The following is a 26,824-nucleotide window of genomic DNA, read 5'->3' on the forward strand; positions in this document are numbered from 1 at the left end:
AAGAGGGCCCATGGGAAACCGGCTAGCAGCCCAGGTGCCTGCAGGGCAACGGGGTGGAGGGTCCAGGGCTGGGAGGTCAAGTCCTCTAATTCTAGGGCTGATGGGGTTCTGGATGTGGTTTCCGAAACTGAGCTGCACAGCCAAGGATGAGCCTGTTGATGTGGGACGGAAGGTGGACGTTAGCACACAGAGTGTCTGCCAGCTTCTGCCAGCCTGGCCTTCCCGCTCAGCTGGCCGCCAGGTGAGTGACAAACGGGAAAAGAGAGCAGAAAACATGAAATCACCCCAGACACTGCATTTCCAAAAGCAGGCAGCCTGCCTGTCTCACTCTCCAAAGCTGAACATCTCGGCTTCTTTCTCCTTCCAGAAGGCGAAGCTCCGGTCGATGTAGCCGCAGATGTCCTCACTGTTGAAGCTGCCCCGCTGGTGGCCAGGCCCTAGCCCTTGTGCTACAGCCTCGGGGCTGCTGCTAGCGGTGGCAGCATGGGGCAGGGGCCCAAGGGGCGTCAAGCCTGACTTGCGGCCGGGCTCTGGGTCCCAGGCGGGGCTCCTGCTGGAGCCGAAGAAGCGGGCTTTGATGTCCTCGAAGCCGTCGGTCCAGGCTCGGCGGCCAGCGGCCACCTCGTCGGTCACGGCCTTATGGAAGGCCCGAGCGGTCTCCCAGCCGTGGGCGCCCAGGTGCTCAAAGACCTCGAAGCAGAGCAGGTGGCGCATTTTACGCTCCTCGGCGGGCAGGTCGCACTCCAGCAGCTGGAAGTAGCCGAGCATGAAGAGGTCCAACGTCAGACTGCCGTAGGGCACGGGAGCCCCACCCACGTGCGGCAGGAACTGCTCCGGAGACAGGGGCCCGCGGGGCCGCCGGCTCAGCCGCCGCAGCTGCCGGGCCGGTACGTGCGCCAGGATGGCCTTCCAGTTGCCCAGCAGGTGGGCGATGATGCTTCGCTGCTGCCACAGGTGGCCGAGCCGGGGGCCCGTGCCGGGCGGCGGGGAGGGCGGTGCAGGGCCCCCGGCGGGCTCCTGCACCCGCGGGGCCCCGCGGCGGGCCTCCAGTGTCCTGCAGGCGGCTGTCTTGAGCGCGGGCGTGTAGGCCGACTTCTTCCAGTGGCTGAGGAAGAGCATGACGATGCGCTCCTTGCGCAGGTTGGCCAGGTCCGGGTTCGGCCCCACCCCCGCCTCCGAGGGGGCCTCCTCGCAGCTGATGCCCGAGTCGCTGGCTTCCTCCGCGTCCCTCGGCCCGGGAGCCCCTCCGGTGCGGGGCTGCGAGGCTGCGGGCCCGACGTCTCCCCCGCACTGCCCGGGCCTGGTCGCCGGCTCGCAGGGACCGGGGTCTGGGGCGCAGGGCGGGCCAGGGGTGGACTCGAAGTTGCCGCGAAGCGTCCGCACGGACACCCCGCACTCCTGAATCTCGCGCAGCGCCGCACTCCCGGGGGCGCTGGCAGGGGCCTCCCCGCGGGCCTCCTGTGGGGGCCGGACCGCGGGCTTCTCCTCGCCCTGTACCAGCCCGTTCATGCCTTTCAGCAGCAGGGACATGCTGCGCACCAGCCGGGCGATGTGGCCGCACCACATGGGCAGGGGCTGCTCCCCAGACGCGGCCTCCGCGGAGCCCTGGGGCTCGGCCGCGGGTACAGGCACCTCCTCCCCATCTAGCGCAGGCCCCCGGGACAGGAAGTGGCTGTTGACCGTGATGCGGACCAGGGGCGCTGGCAGCAGGGCCTGCAGCTCGGCGGCCAGCCGGCCCAGCTCGCTCTCGTACTCCTGGCAGCGGCGCCGCAGCTGAAGGTCCGCGATCTGCTTCTCCAGGTACACCAGGTCATCCTCCGTTAGCAGCTCCCCGAAGGGGCCCAGGATAGCCTGGTGGGTCTGTGAGTACCGCCAGGCCGCCTGTCCCGCGGGGCCCACGCTCCCGCTGTCACCCTGGGCACAGGGAGGCCGGGTCAGCAGGGCCGAGGCCCAGGGTGCATCACAGCTGGGAGAGGCGGTGTTCTGGCCGGACACAAGCTCCCGGAGAGTGGTCTGGACCTAGGTGCCCCCTGGGAGCCCCAGGCTCCTACACACCAGTGGGCCCTCACTGGGACTTAGAGCATAAACAAGGAGGCTGGCCAGCCCCAGTCCTGAGTCTGAGGCTCAGGGCAGCCACTCTGCCCTGTGGGGGCCCAGAAGACAGTCCCCTGTTCTGTCACCCTCACATTCTCCTAATCTCAGCTCATCACTGTTCAGCCCAGAGGGTCTCTGTCCTCAGAGCCCTCCCAGGCCCTCCCACCAAGCTCCAGAGCCTTTTGTGGTTGGGTAGCTGAGACCAAACAGGGCAGCTTCTCCCACTCTGCTCTGGCTTCTCCTGGTGGCTGGCCTGGCACCAGGATCCAGGCCTGTCCCCCGTGCCCACAGCCTTTGGGACAGAAAGACAAAGAGGAACCCTGAGCTGGGCTCCCTCTGGGCTGAGGCTCTGTGCCAGCCTGTTTTATTATAGCTCAGAGCCCCCTGAGGGAGGGGTCCCAGTTCACCACAGCAGGACCCAAGCCTCCACCTGCTTGCTCAGAGGCCCTGCTCTGCCCTGGTAAGTTCTGATTCCTTGGCACAGCAGACCCAGGGCACGGAGTGTTGCTGCACAGGGACGAAGCCTTTGGCCAGGCTGAGATGCCACTTCCCTCTAGCTGGAGCCAGCACTGCCCAGCACGCTGGACGGTGAATGACACGTAGCCATCAGCCACCCGTGGCTACAGAAACGGAATGTGGCTTGTGTAACTGAGGAGCAGGAGTTTGACTTTTGTTTCATTTTAATTAACTTAAGTGGTCACAGGTGGCTGGCATGATTGCGTGGGACAGGGCAGCTGGGACCCAGGGCTGTAGAACACTCACCATTCAGACAAAATCCTATCCCTCTACATCCCGCACCAGCTAGAGGAAGCCTGCGACCACCCATGTCAAATCACAGCTTCTCTGCTCAGATTCCCAAAAGCTCCCCAGGGGCCTGATGGTGAGCAGACCTTCCGACTCTGACCTCACCTCTGCCCATCATACCTCATTCACTCCGCTCTATGGTACCAGCCTATGCATGCCTTAGGACCTTTGAACTTGTTTTCTCTGACTAGAATCACTTGTCCCAGATTCTCACAGCGTTCCTCTCTCATTACTTTCTGCACCCCCTCCTCCCCCCGCTCAAGGTCCCCTCCCCAGAGAAGTTGCCCCTGAGCACCCACACGGAATCCCCGCTCCCCTTTGCTCTCTGCTTCTCTCCCTGGCGCCTGGAATCACCTGGCCCGCCCGCACACACCCAGTGCAGTTGCCAAGTCCCCCTGTCTTTCCCGCTGGAATGTAAGGGCTGGGAGGGCAGGGCCCGGTCGCCTTCACTGCTTAGCACGGGGCCTGGCACGAGGTAGAGGTGGGATGAAAATAGTTAAGACAGAAGAGCACGTGAATAGACCACCTCTGACGGGGGAGGCCGGAGGGGGGGGGGGGAAGCGGAATGGAGTGGTGGGTGAGGAGGCGCCCAGCTTCCAGATCTGGTTCCCCTTCATGGTCTCCCAGAGGAGGAAGCTGGGGCCACAGAGGGGCACGCGATGGGGTGCCCGTGTGTCCAGACTCGACGTGTGGGCCCAGGTACCGCACCTTCCACGTCTACTTTCCAGGACAAAGCCCCCCCGCCCAGCCTCCGCTCTACCCGGTGGCCCCACTCCGCCCCATTCCCGCCTAGCCCCGCCCTGCCCTGCCCCACCGGGCCCCGCCCCTCTCCCACAGGGCCCCGCCCCTCTCTCGCCCCGCAGTGCCCTGCCGGGCCCCACCTGGACCCGGGGCGCCGGATCCTCGCCCAAGCGCGCCTGCAGCTTCCGCACCATCACTTGCCGCTTCCACTCGGGGATGGGCCGGCCGTGCTCGTCCTGCGTGGGCACCAGGCCGTCGAGGTCGCCCGAGGGCAGCCTGTCCAGCTGCAGCGCCACCAGGCAGTTCGGGCCGTCTTCCGCCGCCATCTCCTTTCCCTGTGCAGACTGGGGGGTGGTCACTCAGGCCCCGGAGGGGATCCCGCCCGCCCGGCATCGGTGGGGAGGGTCTCCCGGGAGGAGGGGTGGGGGGTAGGCCAGGGAGGGAGGGACAGGGAGACCCAGCCTGGTAAGCGTTGGCCTCTGAAGACAGGGATCCCCGGTGTCCGCTGTGGGACCCAGGTATGTGCATGGGGGGATCGCTGGCTGGGAGAGGCAACCAGAGATTCCTCCCCTCTTCTGTACATGGCAGAGAGGTTGACACGTGTATGTACAAACTCGCTTGGGGTACATTTACATGGAGAAAGTCTGGTGGCCAATTCTGAACCACAGGACTTGTCAGAGCCTTTAACCTGTGCTCTGTAACTCTCCAAGAGAGGCAGCACCATGCAGCACTTTCCAAACTTGCACAGAACCTCTCAGGGGCTGAGAGTTCCTGGGATCCATTCAAGGAAAGGGTGGGTTGGATTTATAATGGCCTCATGCCCAGAAAGAAAAGGAGAAAGAGGAGCCAGCCTCCTCCAGTGGGTCCTAGGCTGGGTGGGAGACCCTGAGGAAGGAGGGCAGCAGACCCTAGGCCCACTCACTGGACAACTGCATCTCTGCCCCAGAAGTGACCTGGCCTGGGCACACATAGGACTCTGATGAGAGGCCAGCTGGGCTCTGTGGGTTGGTTGGGGAGACGGGGTAACAGGGGTATGGAAGTGGGAGGCGTACCGTGGGGACAGCCATGGTGCTGGTGGTGACCCGTGGGGGAGCTGCCCAGATTGTCTGCTCCCTCAGAAGAGTCTGGTCAGGCTGGCCAGGCCAGGCTGGGCTGGGAGTCACCACTACTGGGGGAAGGGAAGCAGAGTCAGGGGGCTTCCCAGACTCTGAGAAGGCCAGGGGGATGAGAGGAGAAAACCCTGGACCTGGGGCAGAACTGGCTTTCTGGAAGGACCACTAGACTTGGAGTCAAAGACCCAGCCAGTCTCCCAACAAAAGGCCCAGGACCCGGGACACTGATTTATCGCCCAGCATCTCTGGGCGCCTGCGGTTTACCCCCTCCCCCGTTGAGCAGGCAACGGCAGAGGGTTGGGCTGTCTGGGGACCTAACGCAGCTCCATCAGACTGCAAAAGATCAGAACTCTCCTCTTCCCGGCCTTCCCCAGGACCACACCCCAACCAAGAAACACACCCTGCACCATACACACACATGCACATACACACACCTCCTTCATAGGACTGTGGAGACCTGTGCCACGAAGCGGGGCTTACTCTCACAAATATGGGGACTGCTGATATTTTTCATGCTGTTCTATTTCATTTTGCTAAAATGGTCCCAAATCCTTAAGAGTCCGAGCCTGCCTCGGCTAGCCCGCAGATGCACCACCTGCTGGGCTCTTCAACCAGCAGCAGCAGAACCAGAAGAGCCCCAGGCCCCAGAGACCTGACCTTCAAGATTACCCCTGGACAAACTGAAGCCGGGAGAGGGGACCAGGCTGCCAAGGATCACACAGGCCCTGGGGGCTGGGAGCTCACACAGGGACCCTGGAGGGGGGAGCAGGGGACCACTGATTTGTAATTACAAGCATGTGTCATGGAAAATGTTGATCCTCACTTTAAAGAAGCAACCAGGGCAATGAAAGAAATGTGGAAGCAGCTGGGGCTGGGAGACAGGAAGGATGGCTCCAAATCTGTCCTCACCGTGTGGCACGCCCAGCGCCTGGAGTCAGCTGCTCCTGCAACCCACCCTCTCGAGGGACCTCTGAGCTGAGGGCAGCAGCACCCACTCCTGCCCTCCATGGTCCAGGCCAGTCTTCCCTGGAGACGTGTACTCACAGGTGGGGCTCCTGAGACCTGAGCCCCTTGTTCCTTCCTCTTGGGAGTGCCTTGCAGCGGACAGCGGAGGAGGGGGGAATGGAGGCGGTGGTGGTGTCATCAGGAGCGGAACCTGGGGGCAGAGGGACCCGGTCAGCAGGAGGTCCAGGTGGGCCTTGGCATGGGCCACCAGCGATCCCGCTGGGGCAGTAAGGAGGCACAGAGCAGGCTAGCCCTGGTCCAGTCTCCCAGGGGACTGGGAGTATGGTGGGGAGTGGAAAGCTGCCATCGACACCACTGACAGGAGAACGGCACCGTTTATCTAAGGGCCTGGCTCCCGGCCTCTGGAGGTGCTGGGCCGGGGATGGTGTCAGCTTGGCTGACCTCTCTCTGGCCTTATGAGACATGTGTGCACCCATCACACACACACCCATGCATGCATGTACACACATGTAATGGATACAACACACGTGTGCATGTGCACACACACACACACACATTCGTGCATGTGCACAGCCCTCCCTCGCTGTCCTGGACTTCTGTGCTGAGATTGCCCGCCTGGAGAGGAGCAGGGAGGGAGCATCTTGAGGCATCTGAACACTTCTCTGACACACCAGCAGGGGCCTTGTGGCTGTGGCCACACCTCAGAGCGGGGTGCTGTGCCAGGACCCACCAGGCAGTGTCCAGGCCAGGCCCCTCCCCAAGGCCACAGGGAAACAGAGATCACCAAGATCGGACCCTCAGCACTGCAGAGACCCCCAGAACTCACCCCTGCACCCTGCCCCACACCCAGGGCAAGGCACAGACCTGACTGTGGCCACCTCTCCTGCCTCCCCAGGGACACTGGTTGCAGCCAGGAGGAGCCCTGGACCTGGACGAATGTCCCCAGCTCACCCTGAGCAGTCTCAGCTCTGGGGACTGACCACCTGAAGCCAAGACTTCTGGCCCAGCTGACCTAGCAAGCAGGGACTGTGAGTCGCGGGACCACATTCATCTCTTCGTGTCCCACCGCATGCAGCAGAGAAATTCTCCAGAATGACACCAGAGCCAGGCTTGTCACTTTTTGGCTGAAAGCTGAAAGTTGAAGTCGGGCCAAGCCCATCTCAGAGGGCAGACTCCCATGCTCCCTGCTCCCCTGGTGTCACCGTGATGCCCTTCTCCCTTGGGGCTGTCCCCACGTGCCTCTCCACCTCACAGGGTCACAGCTGCCGGCTGTTGGAGCACCACAGCCTGGCTGTCAGAGGGCAGCTCCTCACCCCTCCTTGCTGTGGGTGGCAGAGGGGGGATAGGCCTCCAGGCTGGGGCTGGAGAGAGCCCTGAGCAGGACATGGCTGCCTGGCCTGGGGCTGGGACTATGCTGTCACTCAGTCTCCTTCTCTGCTCTTTCTGCATTAAAGTGCTTCAACATTTTGCAATAAGAAGCCCAGCGTTGCTGTGGCCGGTCCTGCTGGGGCAAACCGCTCGGCCACACTGAGTGTCCCCGCGCTCAGTCCCACCTCCCAGCAAGGAGGCACAGATCTTAGGGAGCTACCGGAGCTTGGTGGCACCCTCAGGAGAACCCCTGACCTGCACCCGCTGCCTTCAGCCCCTCAATTGCTCCCCTACCCAGGACCCTCCGCCCACCATGGCCACTGGAAAGGAACACAGCCTGAAGCCCCGTCTGCCAGCCACCACGCACCTCACATGTCAGTCTTTCCAGGAATCCGGTGGAAAGCCCAGGAGTCCCGGTGCTCCATGGGTAGGGGAGTGTCTGCCGGCCCCTGGCTCGGGGGGAGACCCACAGAGGCAGGGGCTGGGTTGAGCACAGGGAGCTGCCACAGTACTGGGCTGTCAGGGCTGTCCCAACTGCCACCCCCAGGAGCGGGAGTCGTCGCATTAATATTTGAAGACTCAGGTATCAAGTGGCCAGGCGGGCTTGGGGCTGGGTGCCGGATCCCTTACCATGGCACCTTAACCCTCAGTGGGGCAGGGGCCAGAGGAGCAGACCCTCTCGGGATGTGGGCGAGACTTGAGATCCCTGGGTCATGAGAGAGGGAGAAGCTAGCCAGAGGAAAGCCCCAGTACTGTACCTCCAGCCCCAGAGTAGCTCCCAGGGCACAGACGGAGAAACCAAGGCTCGCTGGGATGTGGGGAGAGCTGGGATCAGAATCTTATTTGAGACCCCCAGTCCTTGCTCCAGGAACCCCTCGAATCACTGCTCTTTGGGTCGGGGGCATCAGCAGTGGAGGAGAATGCTGATGGGGGTGCCTCTGGGGACTGGGGAGGCCCTGACACTGGTTGGGTTTCTTGCACTCCTATTGAGGATGCAAAACCCTGGCTGCTCTTCATGTGGCCATTTCTCAGGGCTGCATCTGGAAGGAGGGACCCAGAGGGATCTTACTGCTCACTGAAAAATGGGGGTTCCCCAAGCTCAGGGGTCCTCAGCCGTGACACCAACCTCCTGTGGGTACAGTAGCCATCTGTATCCATATCGCATTATGCAGGGACCTGGGGGGGCAAGGGGACCCAAGCAAACATAACACTTGCTCTCTGCAGTGGTCCTGGACGATAGTGTCTTCTTCCAGCGTCCATGACACAGACCTTGGCTGTCTTATGAGCTTTAAGCAGGACCAAGTCAGACCCTGGAGCCTGGGGCCTCCCCCTGCTATCTCCTACCCCTCTCCCTAAAGGAGTCGGCTCTTGGGGTTAGGGGCAAGAAGCCCCCCTCCCCCGCCAGAGCACAGGAAGTTGGTTTGGGGTGCAGAGGAATGAACTTGGACCCCAGTGCTGCACCCGCAGCCTGGGGGAACTCATGTCACTCTCCTGGCCCCAGCTACACCCTCCCCAACCTCCATGGAGAAATGAGGGGAAGTCACACCTGGGGCCTTGGTTTCCCCTCCTATAAGTCAGGAAGATGACAAATTACGGGAGGTGCCTGACGGGCCAGTGTGGGGAGCTCACACCTCATCGGCGTGTTCTCACCGCAGAGCTCTACCCGGCCCCGTCTGCTGTGCTGTTTCCCTGGCACCGGGAGAAGCGACATCCTGACACTAACCAAGTCTGTAAGGAGCTGAAGGGGCTCAGATGTGGGGCTCCGACCTCTGGGTCCTGACGTCTGGGCACATGCCCCACCCCCAAATTGGGCAATTGCCCTGAGGTCAGTGGTTGGCTCGGCCCTTTCCGGGGCCTGCCATCTCCTTTCCTGTGTTTTGGTGAGATTTGAGCAATGCTGGGTCTGCCATGCATTATACATCGAGGACAGCTGTGGCGAGCCGGGTTACAGGCCTGTAATGCCACCCGGGCTGAGAAAATCATGACCCACAGATGGGCGCCGGACACCAGTCACCACGGCTGAGATTCAATTACTGGCGGCACCGCCAGGCCCCACCCCTCACCGAAGAGGAGGCTGTCCCTGGGGAGTCTCTTGCCCTCTCTGGGCCTCAGTTCTGCAGCAAAGACAAAAGGGTCCTGGAGCCCTTGTGACCTCAGGGAGGGAATGAGCACCCGCTGGAGACCTCAGGAGCATCTCCCGCCACCACTCATCCTTCCTGTTTCACAGATGAGAAACTGAGGCTTGGAGATGCCGTGACCTCACCAGCCAGGAAGAGCCTCTCCAGCCCCAGTGGGTGCAAGTACAGGGCCAGGGCCAATAGGACCAGCCGGTGCTATGGTGGGGGATGAGACGCTGCCCCGCCTCACGCCTGTTTGGAGGGTCAGGCTTACCAGCCCGGGCTGCTATTTCTAATGCCACCATCTGGCGGGGACCTCACTCAAGCCTGGGCCCTGCAGCCAGAAGCCCACCCCGTCAGAGAGGACCAACCCTTCGCCCAACCCTTCATTGTGCAGAGGGGGCCCAAGGGCCAGGTAGCAGGAAGACCTGGCAGCTGGACTGAGGCAGGGCCTGGCCTCCCTGAGCCGAGGGTAGGCCTGGGTACTGGGCAGCATGGACCCAGATCCTGCAACCCAGTGGCTGAGGGGGCGCCTCCCACATGCACAGCCTGGTTCCCCAGGCCACCTCTCCTGAGACCCACAGCTCTCGGGGGCAGGTGCGGCCGCCCTATATGTCTTCCACCACCTCCCCTGAGCCCGGCGTGGGAAGCAGCCGGCGAGGCGTGACCTCTGGATATTATGTTTCCATCAATATTGCATAAGGCGCCCGGCACCCCCCTCCCCTCAACCAACACCCCGCCCTCCCACTGAGCCAAGTCTGCATGTGAGGCAGGTGGCCTGGGGGGGACCCACACCCCCAACTGCCCTGGGCGCTCACTGAGGGAAGATGGGAGGCTCCAGGCCTAACCCCAAGTCCCACATGGGCGCCCCAACTCTCTGTAGATACAGCAACAAGCCTCAAAAACCAGGGTTTTGTGGATGGGCTGGGCCCTGCTGGTCACAGGCTGGGGAGCTGGGGAGTCCTGAGAGAACAGAATTCTGCCTCAGATCCTATGGCGACACCAGGGACACAGTGAGGACAGCCCGAGATGGGCCGCTTTTCCACGGCCCCAGGGCCATCGGGAGAACACCCAGAACCCTGCCCCTGGCCGCTCAAGCTGAGCCAAGTGGCCAAAAGGTTCTGATAGATGTGCCAGGGCCTGGGGAAGGAGGGCTGAGGTCAGAGACACTGCCCAGACAGGAGGCCCAGGAGTGACTAGGCTGGGGACTGGCCGGGACCTACCCACTGGCAGCAGGGTCACGCCCACCCCCCTCCTGATCTCAGCTTCCAGGTCGGCCACAGGGACCACCGAGGGGCCAGGAGGGACCCAGGTGGCCAGGACATTCCCAGCCTGTAGACTGTGGAGCTCTGCCCGCCACACCAGGAACCTATTCAGTCCCACAAACTCCTCACACCCGAGCCCAAAAGACAACGTTTTACCAAACAGTAACCAATGGAATGTCTCGTACATAAATCATGTCATAAAGAAATGACTTCCAACAGTCAGGGTAGTCCTCAGTTCTTAGACCGCGACATCAGCACAACCCTGTGCTGCCCCAGGCCACAGCAGGCTGGGATGCGGGGGGTGGGGGAATGATCGTCCCACAGGCCCAGGACCAGGGAGGACCGCAGCTCTGCCTCAGTTGGCCCAGGATGCTCCTGAGGGAAAACGAGGCACAGGAACCCCTCGGTGAGACCTGGCATGGGGGGGGCGTGTCACACCTCTGGACCTTGGTGCTCTCACCTGGAAATGGGGCCACATGATCCCAGGGACGCTTTCTAAAAGGGTGGCCTCTAAATTGGCAAAACTGTGGCCAGTTGGGACTAATTTGTCATAGCAGCTGCCTTGGACCTGGAATGGGGACAGGGATGGGTGGGAGGATGCGGGGGGTCCTGTTTCGACGCAGACGTCACCCATGAGAACACCCGTCCGCCTGCCCACGTGTCTGTGTTCGTTTACTTGCTCACATGCCCATGGATCCTCTCCATTCAGTGCACGCTGTGGTCTATCGTGCACAGGGGGCTGGGGACAGCAGGACAGATAGGATTCTTGTCCTTGTGGATGGGAAATATCTCAGCGAGGGGTAAGCCACGAGGGCCGGTGTGGGCCGGTGTGGGACCGGAACTTGCTGCCTTCTGGACGGCCATGTGACTCAGAGCCCTGCTCCCACCCCCCGGGTACCCTCAGTCTGACAGTGTCACCCCTTAGGCACCCCAGCCATGGCCCAGCCACAGGCCAGCCCTGCTCCCTGCCATAGCCACCATGGCCCTTGTCTTGACCCCTGCCACTGCCCCTGTGAAAGGCCCAGTCAGGCCCTCTGTCACAGTCCCAGTCTCGGTCCCTGTCATAGTTCCAGTCACAGTCCCTGCCACAGCCCCAGTCATGGCCCCTGCCACAGTCCTGTGACAGCCCCAGTCATAGCCCCGTCACAGTCCAGTCATGGTCCCTGTCATGGTCCTAGTCATAGCCCCTGTCACAACCCCTGTCACATCCTCAGTCAGGGCCCCTGTGCCAGCCCCTGTCATAACCCCATCACATCCACAGTCAGGGCCCCTGTCACGCCCCTTTCATGCCCCCTGTCCCAGTCTCTGTCACGGCCCCTGTCTCAGCCTCATCACAGCCCCAGTCACAGCCCGTGTCACAGTCCCAGTCATGGTCCCTGTCACGGTCCCAGTCATAGCCCCTTCACAGCCCCAGTCATAGCCCTGCTACATCCTCTGTTACAACCCCTGTCACATCCCCAGTCAGTGCCCCTGTCACACCCCTATCACACCCCCTGTCCCAGCCTCTGTCATGGTCCCTGTCCCAGCCTCTGTCACGAACCTGTCATGGCCCATCACAGCTCCTGCTGCAGCCCCATCATGGCTCTGTCGTGATCCTTGTCACAGTCCCTGCTGCAGCCCAGTCCCAGAACTGGGCCAGCTGACTTGTGACACTGGCTCTGTCCTGGCCCAAGACCATTTCCCTGGGACCAACCTGGTGTCCATAATGAGCTTTCTCCATAACTTGTTGTCAGGAGAGCCAGGGACCCTGTTACCCCAGCCTCCGGGGCTGGGGGGGGTGGGCACTGTGAAGCTTACCGGCCCGGCTGTCTCCCGCAGGAACTGGGCACAGTCCTGGTGTCCATGGTACTCTGCCAGGTCTGCCGCCGTGTAACCATCTTCATCTCGTAAGGAGGGGTCCACATGGTGGGAGACCAGCGTCTGGCAGCACTGCAGGGAGGGGACACATGTGACTACTCCATCACCTGCTTGTGCCCATAGCATTTACCAGGTGTGATGGAGGGCAGGCACTGTGCTGGTTTCATCTCACAGGTGGGCAACTGAGGCCACCAACAGCTAAGGAACTTACCCAAGACCCTGCTGTTGTTCACTACAGGGCCAGGGCTCGAATCCCCAAGGCCCACCCACCTCTGCCCCATCCAGGCAGCAGCAGCGCCAAGCTCCACAGGCACCAGCACACAGTCCCAGATGGAAACCGAGGCACCCACAGTCAGGAACTGCCAGATGCTCAGCTGCTAGTGGGTGGTAGAGCTGACACCCTGGCTGGGCAGCCTGATCCTGACCTTGCCCTTGTAGTCCTTGCCATGGGCTCTAAAGGCAGAACTGGTGTCTGTACAGCAATGTTGGGAGGTATGTGTGTCATTTTCACAGGAAGAAATGGGAAGATGGAACCATAACCTGAGCACTGTGGGATTTGTGAGCAGGGGGTGAGTGATTACAGATGACCAAGATCTGTGAGGTGACTGTACCAGAAGCAAAGCAGGTGGGCAGATGGGTCCCATCAGGGACTAGAGTAACAGGTCCCCAAGGACAACATAAAATATGCATTAAATGTAAAGTCACCTTCCTAAAGCATCAAAGAGGCAAAAAGGAAGTGAGGAATTACCAAGCCAAGCTCAGGAGTCAGGGAAAATCTGGAGGGATAAACCTATCACTCAGAAGTGTTTCTGCACTGGCAGCACAGCCTCACAGGACTAGGGAGACCAGGAAAAGCCCAGGGTCCTCCAAAGGCGAGAGCTCCAATTTATCACCTAGCACTGTAGGCTGAAGGTTCTACCCTCAGAGTAAAGGTAAACCAGAAGCCAGCCAGCCCTCCGCTTCCCTTCACTCAGTGGCCCAGGGAACCTTGAACCTGAAATGTGGAGTGGGAAGGTCCTGGGCTCACAATTTCCATGGATGCCTGACAACCAGAGGCAAATAATGTTTCACCCAAGGCCTCACATGACTCCCACAAATTGTTTTTCAAATATAAGTTCCAGCATGGAGTCAGACAAAGCCGGGAGCCCAAAGAAATAAGATATCAGAACAAGAGCCAGAAGACCCAACTCACCAGGAAATAGGCCCACAAGGACCCAAGAACTAACAGAACACAACTGGGCTTATTATTTTCAAGGGAATAAAAATCAAGCTTGAAAATTTAGGCGTGGAATTATCAACCATGAAAAGAGACATGGTGCATTTAAATGATGATGGTTAGTAGGTCAGGAACATAGAAATAATGACCACGTGAAAAGCTGAAGCTGTAAGACAAGTGAGCAGAAAATCAGTCAGAAGCAGCCATCCAGATGCAGCACAGAGAGACAAAAAGCTGAAAGCAGAACCTGTCTGTGATATTGTTTGTGGCAGTAAACCCAGAAAGAGGAGAAACAGAATGGGTGCAGAAGTCCCATCTGCAGGGATAATGGCTGGGGATTTCACAGAACTTAAGGAAGCACCGAAGCACAAATTCAAGATGCTCATGCAATCCCCAGTGGGAGAAATAAAGAGCAATCTGCCTCACGTCATCCCCATAGTAAAATTGTAGGAAAGCAAGGACAAAATGAAAAACCTTAGAAGTGACAAGAAAAAGAATGATTATCTTCAAAACAGTGGCTCCTCTCAGCTGACTTCTTTGTAGAAGCCACCAGGCAATGAAAGAATGACATTTTTCCAGCACCAGAGGAAAATACGTGGAAATTTCCAAGCAACGATTCTATACCCAGCAAAAATACCCTTCAATAGTGATCATGAGATAAAGGTAAACAAAACAGGCAAACAAAACAAAATGAAACAAAGAATTTGCCAGCAACACTCCCACACTAAGGGAACATCTGAGGCATTGGCTTTAGACTGAGGGGAAGAGATTCCACAGAGAAGGCCAGAGATGCCAGGAGGAATGAAGATGACAAAGTAGTAAATTTGTGGATAAATTCAAATAAGCCTTTATTTTTTGACTGAATGAAAAACAATAATGTCAGATTTTTTTTTTAACTGTAGAAATAAAACACATTAAAAATGGTGCGACCCCATCAGCCTCATCCCCACCCTGCAAGCTTTCCTGCTCCCTTTGTCCTTGCCACTAGTCTCTAGGCTGTGCCTTGAAAAGCTTAAGCCATCACAGGAAGCTGGGGGCTGCTGGGGACCATTGTGCTCACAGCCTGGAGGCTTGTCTAAAAGATGGGGAAGTGAGTCCTTCCGTTATCATTCTGGAGTGACACATGGACCACTCATTCAGCCCCAATGTCACCCTGTGAGGTTTATTACTGTGCCTGCGCTACACAAAATGACAAGAGGCACAGAAAAGGATGGGAAGCCTCCCCAAGGTCATCCTGCTAGGAAGTGGGGCAGCCTGGATTCAGAGCTGTGTCTCTAGGAGCCTGTGGTCTTCATCACACCCGAGATAGAGGAGCGTCCCAGGACAGCGCAGGGCCTGAAGGCACCTCAAGGATGAGCTGGTCCAGGATCCTCCCTGCCATCAGTCCCAATGCCCTCTTTTTTTGCAAAAGTTTCCTGACACTCTGCTGCTCTTCTGGCATGAACACAATTGGTAATACAAGTTGCCTGCACACATAAATTTAAAATATTATGCTCTAGGGGCACCTGGGTGGCTCAGTGGGTTAAGCTTCTGCCTTCGGCTCAGGTCATGATCCCAGGGTCCTGGGATCGAGCCCCGCATCGGGCTCTCTGCTCAGCGGGAAGCCTGCTTCCTCCTCTCTCTCTCTGTCTGCCTCTCTGCCTACTGCCTACTTGTGATCTCTCTCTCTGTCAAATAAATAAATAAAATCTTTTAAAAAAATAAATAAAATAAAATATTATGCTCTAATGTAAAGGAGAAAAAAATAGTTTATAATTAAAAAAACATGCATGTTACTATGTGAGTATTTGGGCATGGCTGCACCAAAGACAAAAGTCTGCTGTCTGTACCAAGAAAAACGAAGGAGGGCACTCCAACAGACAAAGCAAATTACTGAGTGTCCTGCTTACGCTTCTGGTTATTGTCTCTTTCCTTCACTACCTTAGAGCCAACTACTCTGCAAAGTGTATAAAAATGTTCATGTTATAAGGGTTCCTGGTGGCTTAGTGGGTTAAGCCTCTGCCTTCAGTTCAGGTCATGATCTCAGGGTCTTGGGATCCAGCCCTACACCAGGCTCCCTGCTCAGAGAGGAGTCTGCTTCTCCCTCTCCCTCTGCCTACTGCTCTCCCTGCTTATGCTCTTGCTCCCTCTCTCCCAAATAAATAAATAAAATCCTTTAAAAAAAATGTTCAGGGGGCTCAGTCAGTTGGGTGTCTGCCTTCAGCTCAGGTCATGATCCCAGGGTCTTGGGATCGAGCCCCACATCGGGCTTCCTGCTCCATGGAGAATCTGCTTCTCCCTCTGCCCTCCTCATGTTTGTGCTCTCATGCACACATGCTCTCTCTCTCTCAAATAAATAAATATGTTCATATGATAAATGGCTTTTGTCCAGGGAAAGCCTAAATGCAAAATGTGTACAGTGGAATGCAGTCAATGATCTCCCTTGTCAGTACTGACTGGTTTTGCATCTATTTGTGAATTCACGTCATTATCCCTTGCTGGTGAGATATTTGTTTTATTTTACTCCTGGTTATATGAATTACTTGCTTTCTCCTTAATTAATGAGGTAAATAAAAATCTTTGACACAGGCTCATTTTATAGTTGAATGAGCATCATGATTATGAGCACTTTCTAAAATTATCACTGAGGGCTGCAAATAAAGCAAAATATGATCTTCCCTTGCCATGTACAGTAGGATCATTCTTGGAAAAGCCTTACATACACTGACATTATGAAAAATACTGGATGTGTGTAAACACACAATTGAATTTAGGTTCTAAGCTTAATTACATACACTTGGGAATAGCAGGTTCCCTTGTGTCCCCTCCACCACGGGTACCTCAATCACTGGAAAACCAAAAACAGTCCTGAAATTTCTGAAACCCACTGCAGAAGGTCCTGCCCTGTTGAGAACCAAATGCTCTTGTGGTTCTCGAATCCTCGGTCATGTCCTAAGCAAGTGCGTTCAATAACTATGTGTCAGAAGAGTGAGTATCCGAATGGAGGAGAGTGAATGAGCGGACGTCAGAGGCTCTGACGATTAAACAGGCCTTCACCCGCACCTCTCATAGGAGCAGAAATCCCTGAGGCAGTCGCGCTCCCAATACCTCTAGGAACTCAGAATACTCAGTAGTAAGTTCACTTCTTGAGTTAGAGGCCACAGTAAGTTAGAGTTAAAACTGAGTTAAAACCACTCATCAGAACCCTGAGAGAGTCTTATTTACACCTGTCTTCTGTCGTTTCCTTTTCAACCTCATCAGCAAAGCCCCAGACGACACCCCGTCATATGGCAACTTCCTTCTCCAAACAGCCATGGCATCTCACACCCTCTTCTCGAGATTTCCCAGCATTCTCTTAACTCAGCATTAAACCTAGCTCCACACTGTCACCAGCGAACCCTTACCGCCAGCCCTGGCTCCTGCTCTATTCTGTTCTAGCAGCTGACTGTGTCTAGTCGTCTCTCCCTTGCCAGAAGTCCGGCTCCTCCTGTTCACACACCACTGTAAGATCCACTGTCTCTATGAATTCTTTCTAGATTGGCTGAGCCAATGCTATGCACACAGGTAGTTCTTGAAATTGTACATCATAATCCCCTGGCGCGTTTTAAAAGTCCTGATACCTGGGGGTCCCACCCAGAACCAATCAAATCAGGATCTCTGGGCAGGTGGAGCCCAGGTGTTCGGATACTTTAAACCTGTTCTGGAGATTCCCAGTGCACAGACAACCTTAAGAACCACCATATAGCACTATACACTGCATCTAAAATCCCAAACAAAAAGTTAGCTATTAAATTCAGCTATGTAGACGAGACAATCTATCACGGTCACTTTGCATTTACTCCAGGAAGGCAAGGGTGGTTTAACATTTTTTAAAGTAATCAGAATAGAAAGAAAGGTCTTGAGATGTTTGCCCACCTATGTTCACTGTGGCACTGTCCACAACAGCCAAGTGCGAAAGGCAACCCAAGTGTCCCCTGATGGGTGAAAGACCAGAGACAATGTGGGTCCATCCACACAAGGAAATGTGACTCAGCCTTAAAAAGGAAGGAAATCCTGTGTCCTGCTACACCATGGTTTAACCTTGAGGATATAACGTTGACTGAAATAAGCCAGTCACAAAAAGATAACTGCTATCTGATTCTACCCTCGTGTTGTTCCTTGAGTTGTCAGACTCATAGGGACAGAAAGTAGAAAAGTGGGTTCCCAGGGCTGGGGGATGGGAGCAGGGAAATGTTTCATAGGGACAGAGTTCCGGTTTTGAGAGATGAAAGCCGGGAGGTCTGCTGTATAACAATGCATATAGTGAACATCACTGCACCATACACTTAGAAACAGAAGGAGAAGTTGGCGTTTTAAAAGATTTTATTTATTTGAGAGAGAGAGAGAGAGAACTAGCGCATGAGGCAGGAGGGGCAGAGGGAGAAGCAGACTCCTTGCTGAGGGGGATCCTGATGTGGGGCTCGATCCTGGGAGTCCAGGATCATAACCTGAGCTGAAAGCAGACACCTAACCCACTGAGCCAACCATCTGTCCCAGGAGGGTAAGTTTTATGTAACGTATTTTTTAACTTCAATTTAAAAAGTAAGCAATTGGTATAATTCACACCATTCAAAGAATAAAGACTGTTGATATAGTAAAACAAAACATGTTAAACAATCATTGCTCCCTTTGGAGGCTGCTGGGACACCAGTTCTTTATTCTGAAGTTTTTATTCCTAAAAATTAGGAGAATCTGTCTCAGCTAAGGAGCCTATGGAGACCTGAAGACTACATGTAGTGTGGTATTCTGGAGGGAATTCTGGAGCAGATAAAAAGACATAAGGTAAAAACTAAGGAAGTCCTGGGGTTGTCTGGGTGGCTTTGTTGGTTAAGCGTCCAACTCAGTTTTGGCTCAGGTCATGGTCTTGGAGTCATGAGATCAAGCCCCAAGTTGGGCTCTACACTCAGCACGGAGTCTGCTTGTCCTTCCCCCTCCCTCCCCTGCTCATGCTCACTCTTGAGCACACGCCCTCTCTCTAAATAAATAAATGAATAAATAAGCCTTTAAAAAACTAAGGAAATCAGAATAAAGTATGGACTTTGGTTGGTAATACTGTATCAGTTTGGGTCCACTAATTGTGACAAATGCACTAGGCTGATTAAGTGGTTAATGCTGGCGGAAACGGATGTGGGTCTTTGGGTTCCTCTGCCTGTACTAGTGTCTCAATTGTTCTACAATCTAAAATCATCCTGAACTATTTTGAAATAAGAATTTATTTTAAAGTTGCAGGGGAGATCAAGCATTATCCTAGGCTTCTGGGACAAAGCAGATTTCTGGAACTGCGAATGGATTAGCAGATGCCGCGGACAAACCAGTCGTGTGCGGTTCCTGTTTGGCCTCCGAGTCTGGTGCAATCCGGGAAGTAGATACCTGACAGTCCGGGCAGGCTGGCTCAGAGGTGAGAGTAGGACCTCACTATGAATTATTGTTAGATGTGATACTGGTTTGAAACTGTGTTAAAAAACAAAGGGGGTCCTTATCTCTTGGAGATGTAGGCTGAAGTATTTCTGGATAAAATACCGTGAAGTCTCTAGTTCTCTCTTGAATAACACAGCAGCCGAGGGGGCGGCGGAGGGGCGGGGAGCCAGCCAGGCTCTCACGTGGATTCAGGGTTTCCGTCAGAAGAAGACTGAAAGCAGATCTGTTCTGGGCTGTGTGGCCTGAGTTATTCCGTTTCCATATGCAGAGCCGGTGAGGACCCACAGGCTCTGGGCTTACCTGTTCAACTCCTTGGGCTCATAATGAGGATTTCATTTGCAGAAAGCCACGGCTCCAGCCGCCTTCCTGAGAGGGTCCCTTGGGACTTGGGGTCCCCTCATACCTCCAAATATTCTGTTGTCCCTGTCCTCCGGCCCGCTGTCCCCCTCCCTGGCTAGGAAGGGGTGGAAGCTGGGGAGACAGAGCTGGGGGAGCGAACCTGCAGGGTTGAGTGGTGTCTGACGAGGAGGGAGGGAGTGTAGCTGGGGTGGGGAGTCGGGGGAGTGAAGAGTCAGAGAAAGACCATTTCACAGCTGCTGTGAGCTGGGGTCCTGTCTCCTTTGCCTTCTTCCAAAGGAACAGTGCCTTCCCGTGACTGTGCTTGCTGCAGTTTATTTTACCTGACTCGGCTGACACTGGGCCACGAGCCCCAGCCCTACTTTGGGTTCCAGCTGTGAACAGCTGTCTGGAAGCAGAGAGCCCGACTGGGGCACTCAGCTGTGATCTCAACATCACTCTCCCTCTGGACTGAGCTGTGGGGGGCTGAAGGAAGCGGATCCCCCTTGGGGACAGTGCTCCGTGGGGCTGGGTTGGGGAGGCAGAGGAGGAAACCTGTGTTTTGCTCTCAGCTGGCCTTGCCTTTCCATGAGGTCAGTATGCAGGGAATGCGCGGGGCAGGGGTTCCGCATGGTCTATTCTCAGTGTTGGACCCTGAATATTTAAATGTCACCCCTGCTGACTCCGGGTTCCTCATGTTGTCTCCTAGGGGCTGGGCCACACAAGTCCCTGAGATTTCTTGGATGATAGCAACAGGGCTACCCTCACGCCTCTGAGCGCAGCAGTCAAGGGTTCTCCTGGGCAGATGACATACCCCGGGGGTCTCTGTGCAAAGGAAGGGGTGCGCACGGAGGGAGAGCCTGAATTTGGCCCCCAGGTAACTCATAGTCTGGGCCCTGGGCAGTGACTGCCGTCTCAGCCTCACTTTACCCACCAGTAAAAGGGGAATCGTGACTCCTCTCCCACTGGGCTGCTGAGTGGGTTATTTCTGCAGGAAGTGCAGGAAGGGGGAGCTCCCAGGCCTCCAGCTTCTGGGGGCTCCCAGTCTCTACCTCTCACCTTGCCGGCCTTACCTCCATGTGCCCGTTCTCGGCTGCATCATGGAGGGGGGTCCCTCCCCAGGAGTCTGTCGTGACAGGGGCGCCCATCAGCAGGAGCCGGTCTAGAATGGGTGTGTGGCCGCCTTGAGCTGCAAAGTGGAGGGCTGTGGCCCCCTCATTATCCCGTGCTGTCAGGCCAATGTCGGTGAAGGTGACCTGGGGAAGGTGGAGGAGGAGGAGGACCTGCTCAGGAGGTGACCCCTCGTAGGGAGGCAGACAGGGCGGGCAGTGAGCTCAGCACAGAAGCGGGAGGCGATCCTCCCCAGAAGCCAATGAAACTCCAGGAACCACTTCTAGGAAAATTCTGCCTTCCTGATGGAAGGGGCTGGTGGCTGTGGTGTCACCCTGTTTCTCCTTCCTCCGGCCTTGATGTGGCCAACTTTCACCATAAGGGAGAGGCTGGGAGAATGCAGAGATGCAGCCAAATGGGGCTGGGTGTCTGACCCAAAGACAGCAAAGCCTCCTGCTGCTCCTACGCTCCTACGTAGAAGGGACCCTGGGAAGGAGGTTCAAGTTCCATTGTCACCTGCAGCCCAAAGTGTGCTGGCTGATCTGATAGTCAACTGTGTCTGCTGGGAAAAGACCGGTGAGCCGGGAACAGAGGCCCTCCTGTCAGCTGGCTCCCCTGAGGGGGAGGACGCCCTGCTCCCAAGTCAGGGACCCAGCTGGGAGGCTGCAGTGGGAGTCACGTTGGAAAGGCCTTTCTGGCCCTGAGAGCCCGTGGCCCTGGCAGCTCCTTCCCTTTCCCTGGGATGAGCCCCCACAGTGCTCCCTCCTGCCACCCTCCCTGTCTCCTTGACACCCCCCAAAACACTGAGCTGCTTTTCCCCCAGCATACCCCCGTGGCTCAGTGCCATGGCCAGCGACGCCCGGTACTCCCCACCCGAGGGGCCAAGAATCCAGGTGCGGAGACAGGTACATTTCTGGGGGGGCCGCATTCTGAACCGGACGGGGTCAGAACGACAGGAGAGGGAACGTGAGGACAGCTCCATGGGAAGGCCAGGGTGGGGATGCTGGGCTTTCTCCTGGGAGTGGAGCCGCTCTCAGCGGAGCACTCGTGGGAAGGTGGCTAGGGTAGGGGGGACCAAGCCTCACAAAGTGTGTGTGCCTCTGGTGGGGCCTCAGGGGCGAAAGGGCCAGCCTGGGTGGGACAGCGGCCAAGGGAGGCTGGAGACCAATGCTGGTGGCTCAAAGACCAAGGCAGGTGTCTGGATTTCATCATTTGTTCCTTGGTTCATTAACTTGCTGGGTCAGTGTCTCCAGAGCCTGTGCTCCACGCCAGGCCCATGGATGCGGTCCTTGCCTCCCAGAGGAATATTTATAGTCTATCAGGTGCTGGTGCCATGGAGTGAAGACAGGAGGACAGTGGGACAGAGGGCTGAATGGGGTGGCGCCGTCCTAAATGGATGGGCAGGGAGGGCAGTGGAGGAGGGGCTCGGCGCCCTGGGGACACTGCTGGGGAGAAGGCCCCTCGGGAAGTATGGGAGGTTCTGAGCAAGGAAGGGTTTTCTCGTCCCCCCCAGTGGCCAGTGTGGCCTTCAGAGATGCCAGTCACATCCTGCCATTCTTGGCTCAGGGTCCGGCAGGAGCTCCCTGCCCCTCAGGAAAGAACCCTGGTTCTCTCGGGGCCTCTGCCTGTCCTCACTCCCTCCATCCGCCCAAATCAGGCTCTCTCTAACTTGGATTAAAAGCTGGGCCCTCCTCATCTGGGCAAACCCCCCTTGCCCAACTACTTCCTGCCTCTCCTCAGATCCCCCTGACTCTGAGATCTCCCCTGGGCCTCTCTAATGAACTCTCCAGGGTCCCAGAGACCTGGCCTGGTCTGGTTTTCTGTGGTGGAAGCAGGAAGTCCCCAGCCCATGTTGGGAAAATGCATCCCCCCCAACCTGGGCCACTATGTGTTCTGCGGTCTCAGAACTTCCTTCCAGAAAGAGAATTGAATGCCCCTTTCCCGGGTCCAGAAGGGAAGAGACCGGGCGTCGCTTGGGGCTCTGAGACATCAGAGCAGGAAGTGGCTGAATGCAGGGCCAGGAACAGCCAGCGTCCGCTGGGGGCCACCCGCACTGAAGACTCCAGGAAACACCCCAGGACTCCTGGGAGAGGGTCATGAAAGACCCTACTGTCCTGCAGGGGTCACTGCCCATCAAGGCTGCACTCCTGGGCCCAGCCTGGGCCTATACACATGGGTGCTCCCAGTGATGCCCTGGGAACATCTGATCCCCCACAACCTCAGGGGTCCCCAGGAGTCCTGCAGGCAGATGGAGATTCCCCACCCCAGCAGGCCCTGCTAGCTTGGAGCGGGCTCTGGAACCAAGGGGGGAGCAGGTGCCAGCCTCCTCGGACCTCCCATGCCTCCAGCACACTTAGCGCCCCCTTACCAGCCAGACGACCAGTGAGTAGTGGCCACAGGCAGCTGCAGCGTGGAGCGCACTCATGCCATCGAGGGCACGCAGGTGCACATCAGCTCCGCAGTCCTTCACCAGAAACTGGGCCAGGTGTAGGTGGCCCTCCTGGCAGGCCAGGTAGAGTGGGGAGGCTCCAGTGCGCGTCTGCCGGTTCACACCTCTGTGGGGGAAGGGGAGGCTCAGAGAGTGTTTGGGGGTTCTTGTAGGAGGCAGACCTCCTCCAACCCCCCAAGGCCCAGATCAAGGGGCGGAGAGGCCCAGACCACCTTACTGGCTGAAGGGCCCCCTAGTGGGTTACCTGCATGGGTGTACAGGTTATACACAGCCTTCTTACTCCCGACCCCTCCACCCCCAACCGCTGAGACCCTGGAATCCAGCTCTGGCACACTCCCTTTTGAGTCGACCAGCTATTCCCAGGGCTGGGGCTTGCTGGTGGGTGAACAGCCTAGTGGGGCGGGTGGTGGGCAGGTCACTGAGCCTCCAGAGCCCAAGGCCTGCTCTGCAGGAAAGGGGCATTGTGAGCAGTGCCTGGGCCTGGCATCCAAACTCCAGGCTCCAGCATAGACGGACTGGAGGAGGGTCACAGGGCTCCCCTGATCCCGCTCTGTCTCTGAGCTGCCACGGGGCCAGGTGAGTTCTTGGTCCCCAGTGGAATTCTGCAGGGAGGGACAGTCTCTGACCCAGACTGACCCCAGCTCCTGGTGATGCTGACTTCACCTGTGGCCCCGTGGTCAGTCCACGTGGGAGTCAGGGTGCTGGGCACGAGACGCCACACACTTGTGTGTTTTCAGTGAAGTCTCCAGGTTTTAAATGGTAAAAAAAGACTTTAAAAAGAGAGTCTAACGGACCCTCTGTGGCTGGCCCGGCCCAGGGCGCCCCCAGTGTCTGCAAAAGCAAGTCCCAAAGACCAAGGGGGTGGGCTGAGAACACCAAGGGAGAGAGCGCTATTCCAAAGCTGAGCTGTTGGGCCTTGTCGGGGAGCAAGTGTGGGGCAGCCGGAAGAGCCAGCCCCTCAGCCAAACAGGAGGCCCCCCCAGGAGAAGAGGCACGACTGGAGGCAGGTGGGTCATCAGGGGGAAAGGCTATGTCAGGTGAGGGGTGGACACTAAGTCCCACACCCAGCCAGGCCAGCAGTCCTGGGAATGGGGGTAGGGAAGCCATGAGCATGACGTCCCCAGATGGCCCATCTCGGTGCCCACAGCATCCTCTGTGTGGGCCAACGACTAGACAGGCTCTCAGGATGAGGACGGAAGCGGGGCTGCCCCCTTCCCCAGCTGGCCCCATCCCATCCCTGCCACACCCAGTGTGCCCAGCACCCATTCTGGGCAGCAGGCATAGGGCCACAGGCATGAGACTGGCTGCCCTGGAGGGGTTCCCAGTGCGGGGGAGGGAACAAAGTGGCAGAACCATCCGGGTCACCTGACTAGGGCCTCAGGACCCCCTGAGGGCACTGTAGGCCTCTGCTCATGACTGGAGAGCGTGCACCTTCCCGGCTGGGGTAGCGTGGGTCCTGACATGGCCCCAGGCAGACCGGGAGAAGCCTGAGTGGGGGGTGGGGCTTCTTGGCCCCCCATTGCCCCGTTCTGTGCAGCTAGACACTGCCCTCGGTCCTTAGGATCAAGGTCTGTCCCCCTGGTCCTGAGTCTCACGGGCCCTGTCCCCCTGCACTGGCCCCACACTGGGCCCTCCCTGCTTCCCCAGCTTTCCTGGGGCGCACTCTGGCGGACGACCGGCAGGCGGCGCTCCGGCGGCTCACCTGCTGTGGGCTGCGGCCAGGAGCTTCAGGCAGGTGAGGTCCCCGCTGACGGCAGCATGGTGCAGGGGCAGGGCCCCCTCCAGGGTCTCCAGGGTGGCCGCGTGGCCCTCCCGAAGCAGCCACTGCACCAGCAGAGGATGCCCGAAGCGGGCGGCCAGGTGCAGCGGGGAGACCCCTGAGTCGTCTTGGTCCTACTGGGCAAAGAAGGGCAGGTGGCCTTCTGTGGCCGGCCGGGACCCGTCCCGGCAGGGCAGTCCCAGCGCCCAGGAGCCCGACGCTCTGCCCGCATGCTCTTCCCTCCCTGCCGGCTGAGCCAGGTGGCCTGCTCAGAGGAAAAGGCATGGCAGGGACGCAAGTCCAGGTCTTCCAAGTCCAAACCCATGATCCCCCTGCTCCCGGGCCCCTCTCTCGAGGGCAGTCACAGCCCTTTCTGCCCTCGGCTCGCAGTGGGAAGGGCTTCCACAGGCCCAGCCTTGTCCATGTCGGGCTCTGTGGCCTGCTGCCTGTCCCAGGGCCCTACCTCTGGGCCTCTGTCCGACGGGTGCTGAGCACCTGCCTGCCAGACACGAGTCCTCGCACTGGAAGCATTCCCACGGCAAGCAGCTGGCAGGCCTGGGCATGCCCCCAGGCACAGAAATGGGCACTGCTCCCCCCACCCCGCCTGCCGGGTTGTGGGAAGAGCCGATGGGACCCATGAGTCCTCCCTGTCTGGGACCCAGCACCCCTTCTTGGAGAGTGCCCTTACATGCCCCATTGGAATTCGCCCACTGTCCCACGTCCTCCAACTGCACAAAGGGACCCCAGGTGGGCAGGAAAAGGGAGAGGGTGGGCGCTGCTGGAAATGCCATTGCCTAGATAATCCCTGAGCCTCGATACCCTCCTTCTTCCCACTGCCCCCCACAGTAGGGCCTGGGCTGTCAGTCACCGAGGCCTCCAGCTGTACAAGCCGGGCCCCAGCTCCTGAGCCTGCGTGCCCGCCATGCTCCTCTACACACTCCTGTGTGGACCCTTTAGGAAACAGGCCCCCAGATCCGGGCTGATGGAAACCCTGGCAGGCCCCGCTGGCCAGGTGAGGCCAGTCGCTCTGACATGGGGGAGGGCAGGGGGAGAGCTGCTCTGTGCCAGCTTGGGAGTTGGTGCTGGTTTGGGGGCAGGCAGGTGTGCCCATGCCACGCACACCGAGTCCCTAGGACTTCCCGGCTGCCGCTCCCTCAGTCCACATGGACATCAGCCCCTCTCACGGGCTCGCCGCTCTCACCTGCAGCCCGCAGCCTCCGTCACGCACCAGCCAGCAGAGCTCAGCCAGGCTGCCTGTGGCCGCGGCGTCATGTGCCGGGGTGGCCCCGTTGTGGGCCCGCTGGTTGCCGGGCAGCTTGGCCTGCTGTATCAGGAACTTGACACAGGCCAGGTGGCCAGCCCGGCTAGCATGATGCACCAGGCCAGCCCCCAGGGCGTCAACGATGCCCGGGCCCAGGGCCCCGGCCTCCAGCAAACGCTTCAGGGTGGCCAGGTCCCCGTTCTTGGCAGCTGTGAGCGCCTGTTGCTCCTCCATCCTCCAGCCCAGTCCACTGGTGGCTCTCGGCGGCTTACGCACAGGCCCAGGCTTCCTGTTTCAGGCGTGGACAGAGCTCCCAGCTCCTGTTACCCGATAAGCAGTGCACAGGGCAGATGGGAGACGCGCGGGGGGGTGGGGGTGGGGACGGGGCGGGCAGGCCTTGGAGCCTGGGCCTCGCAGCCCTACCGCAGCCACCCCCAGTGCCCAGGGCTGTGGTGGGCAGAGTGTTCGGGGTCTGGGGGCAGGGTCTGCCCTGGGGTCAGGTCAGGGGTGGGTGCTGGCCAGCAGATGCTTATTGTGACTGGGCTGGGCCTTGTCCTCTTTCCGAGCAAGCACTGGGGAGATGTGCCGTGTCTCTCAGCCTGAGAAGGACTTCCTGTGTCTAGTGGGTGTTTACAGTTCCCAGGATCCTTCCAGGAAGGCAGTAGGCTCCCCAGCACATGCTTCCCCTCATCTGGGCAGCAGCCCCGAGGGCCTCTTCTCACGGAAGGGAGACCCATCCACAGCGGGGGACCCATCCACGGGCGGGGGGCGCCTCTCTGGGGAACTGATGACCACATGTGCTGGAGTTCCGCGAGGCCTTCACCCCAGGATCCCAGGGCCCACCTGCCTGCTGGCAGCGCTGTGTGGGATCCTGGCCCTCAGCTGGCCTAGGGCCCAGTAGCTCCACGAACGTCTGAGGAACAGCGGCTCGCC

At 58.3% G+C, this 26,824-nt stretch overlaps 1 protein-coding gene across 1 annotated transcript; it reads right to left on the reverse strand.

Moving 5' to 3' along the window:
* Positions 1-228: 228 nt before the first annotated feature.
* ESPNL (espin like) lies at positions 229-26,774 on the reverse strand. Its single transcript, XM_059167558.1, has 9 exons — positions 25,832-26,774; positions 24,574-24,764; positions 22,791-22,977; positions 20,386-20,568; positions 12,265-12,396; positions 5,796-5,907; positions 4,692-4,804; positions 3,780-3,974; positions 229-1,914 (listed from the first exon to the last, which is right to left on the reverse strand). Exons 1-9 carry the CDS (start codon positions 26,123-26,125, stop codon positions 325-327), a joined length of 2,997 nt encoding a protein of 998 aa, XP_059023541.1. The 5' UTR covers positions 26,126-26,774; the 3' UTR covers positions 229-324.
* Between the last annotated feature and the right edge of the window lie 50 nt (positions 26,775-26,824).

This window comes from Mustela lutreola, chromosome 3 (assembly GCF_030435805.1).
Source record: "Mustela lutreola isolate mMusLut2 chromosome 3, mMusLut2.pri, whole genome shotgun sequence".
NCBI lineage: Eukaryota > Metazoa > Chordata > Mammalia > Carnivora > Mustelidae > Mustela > Mustela lutreola.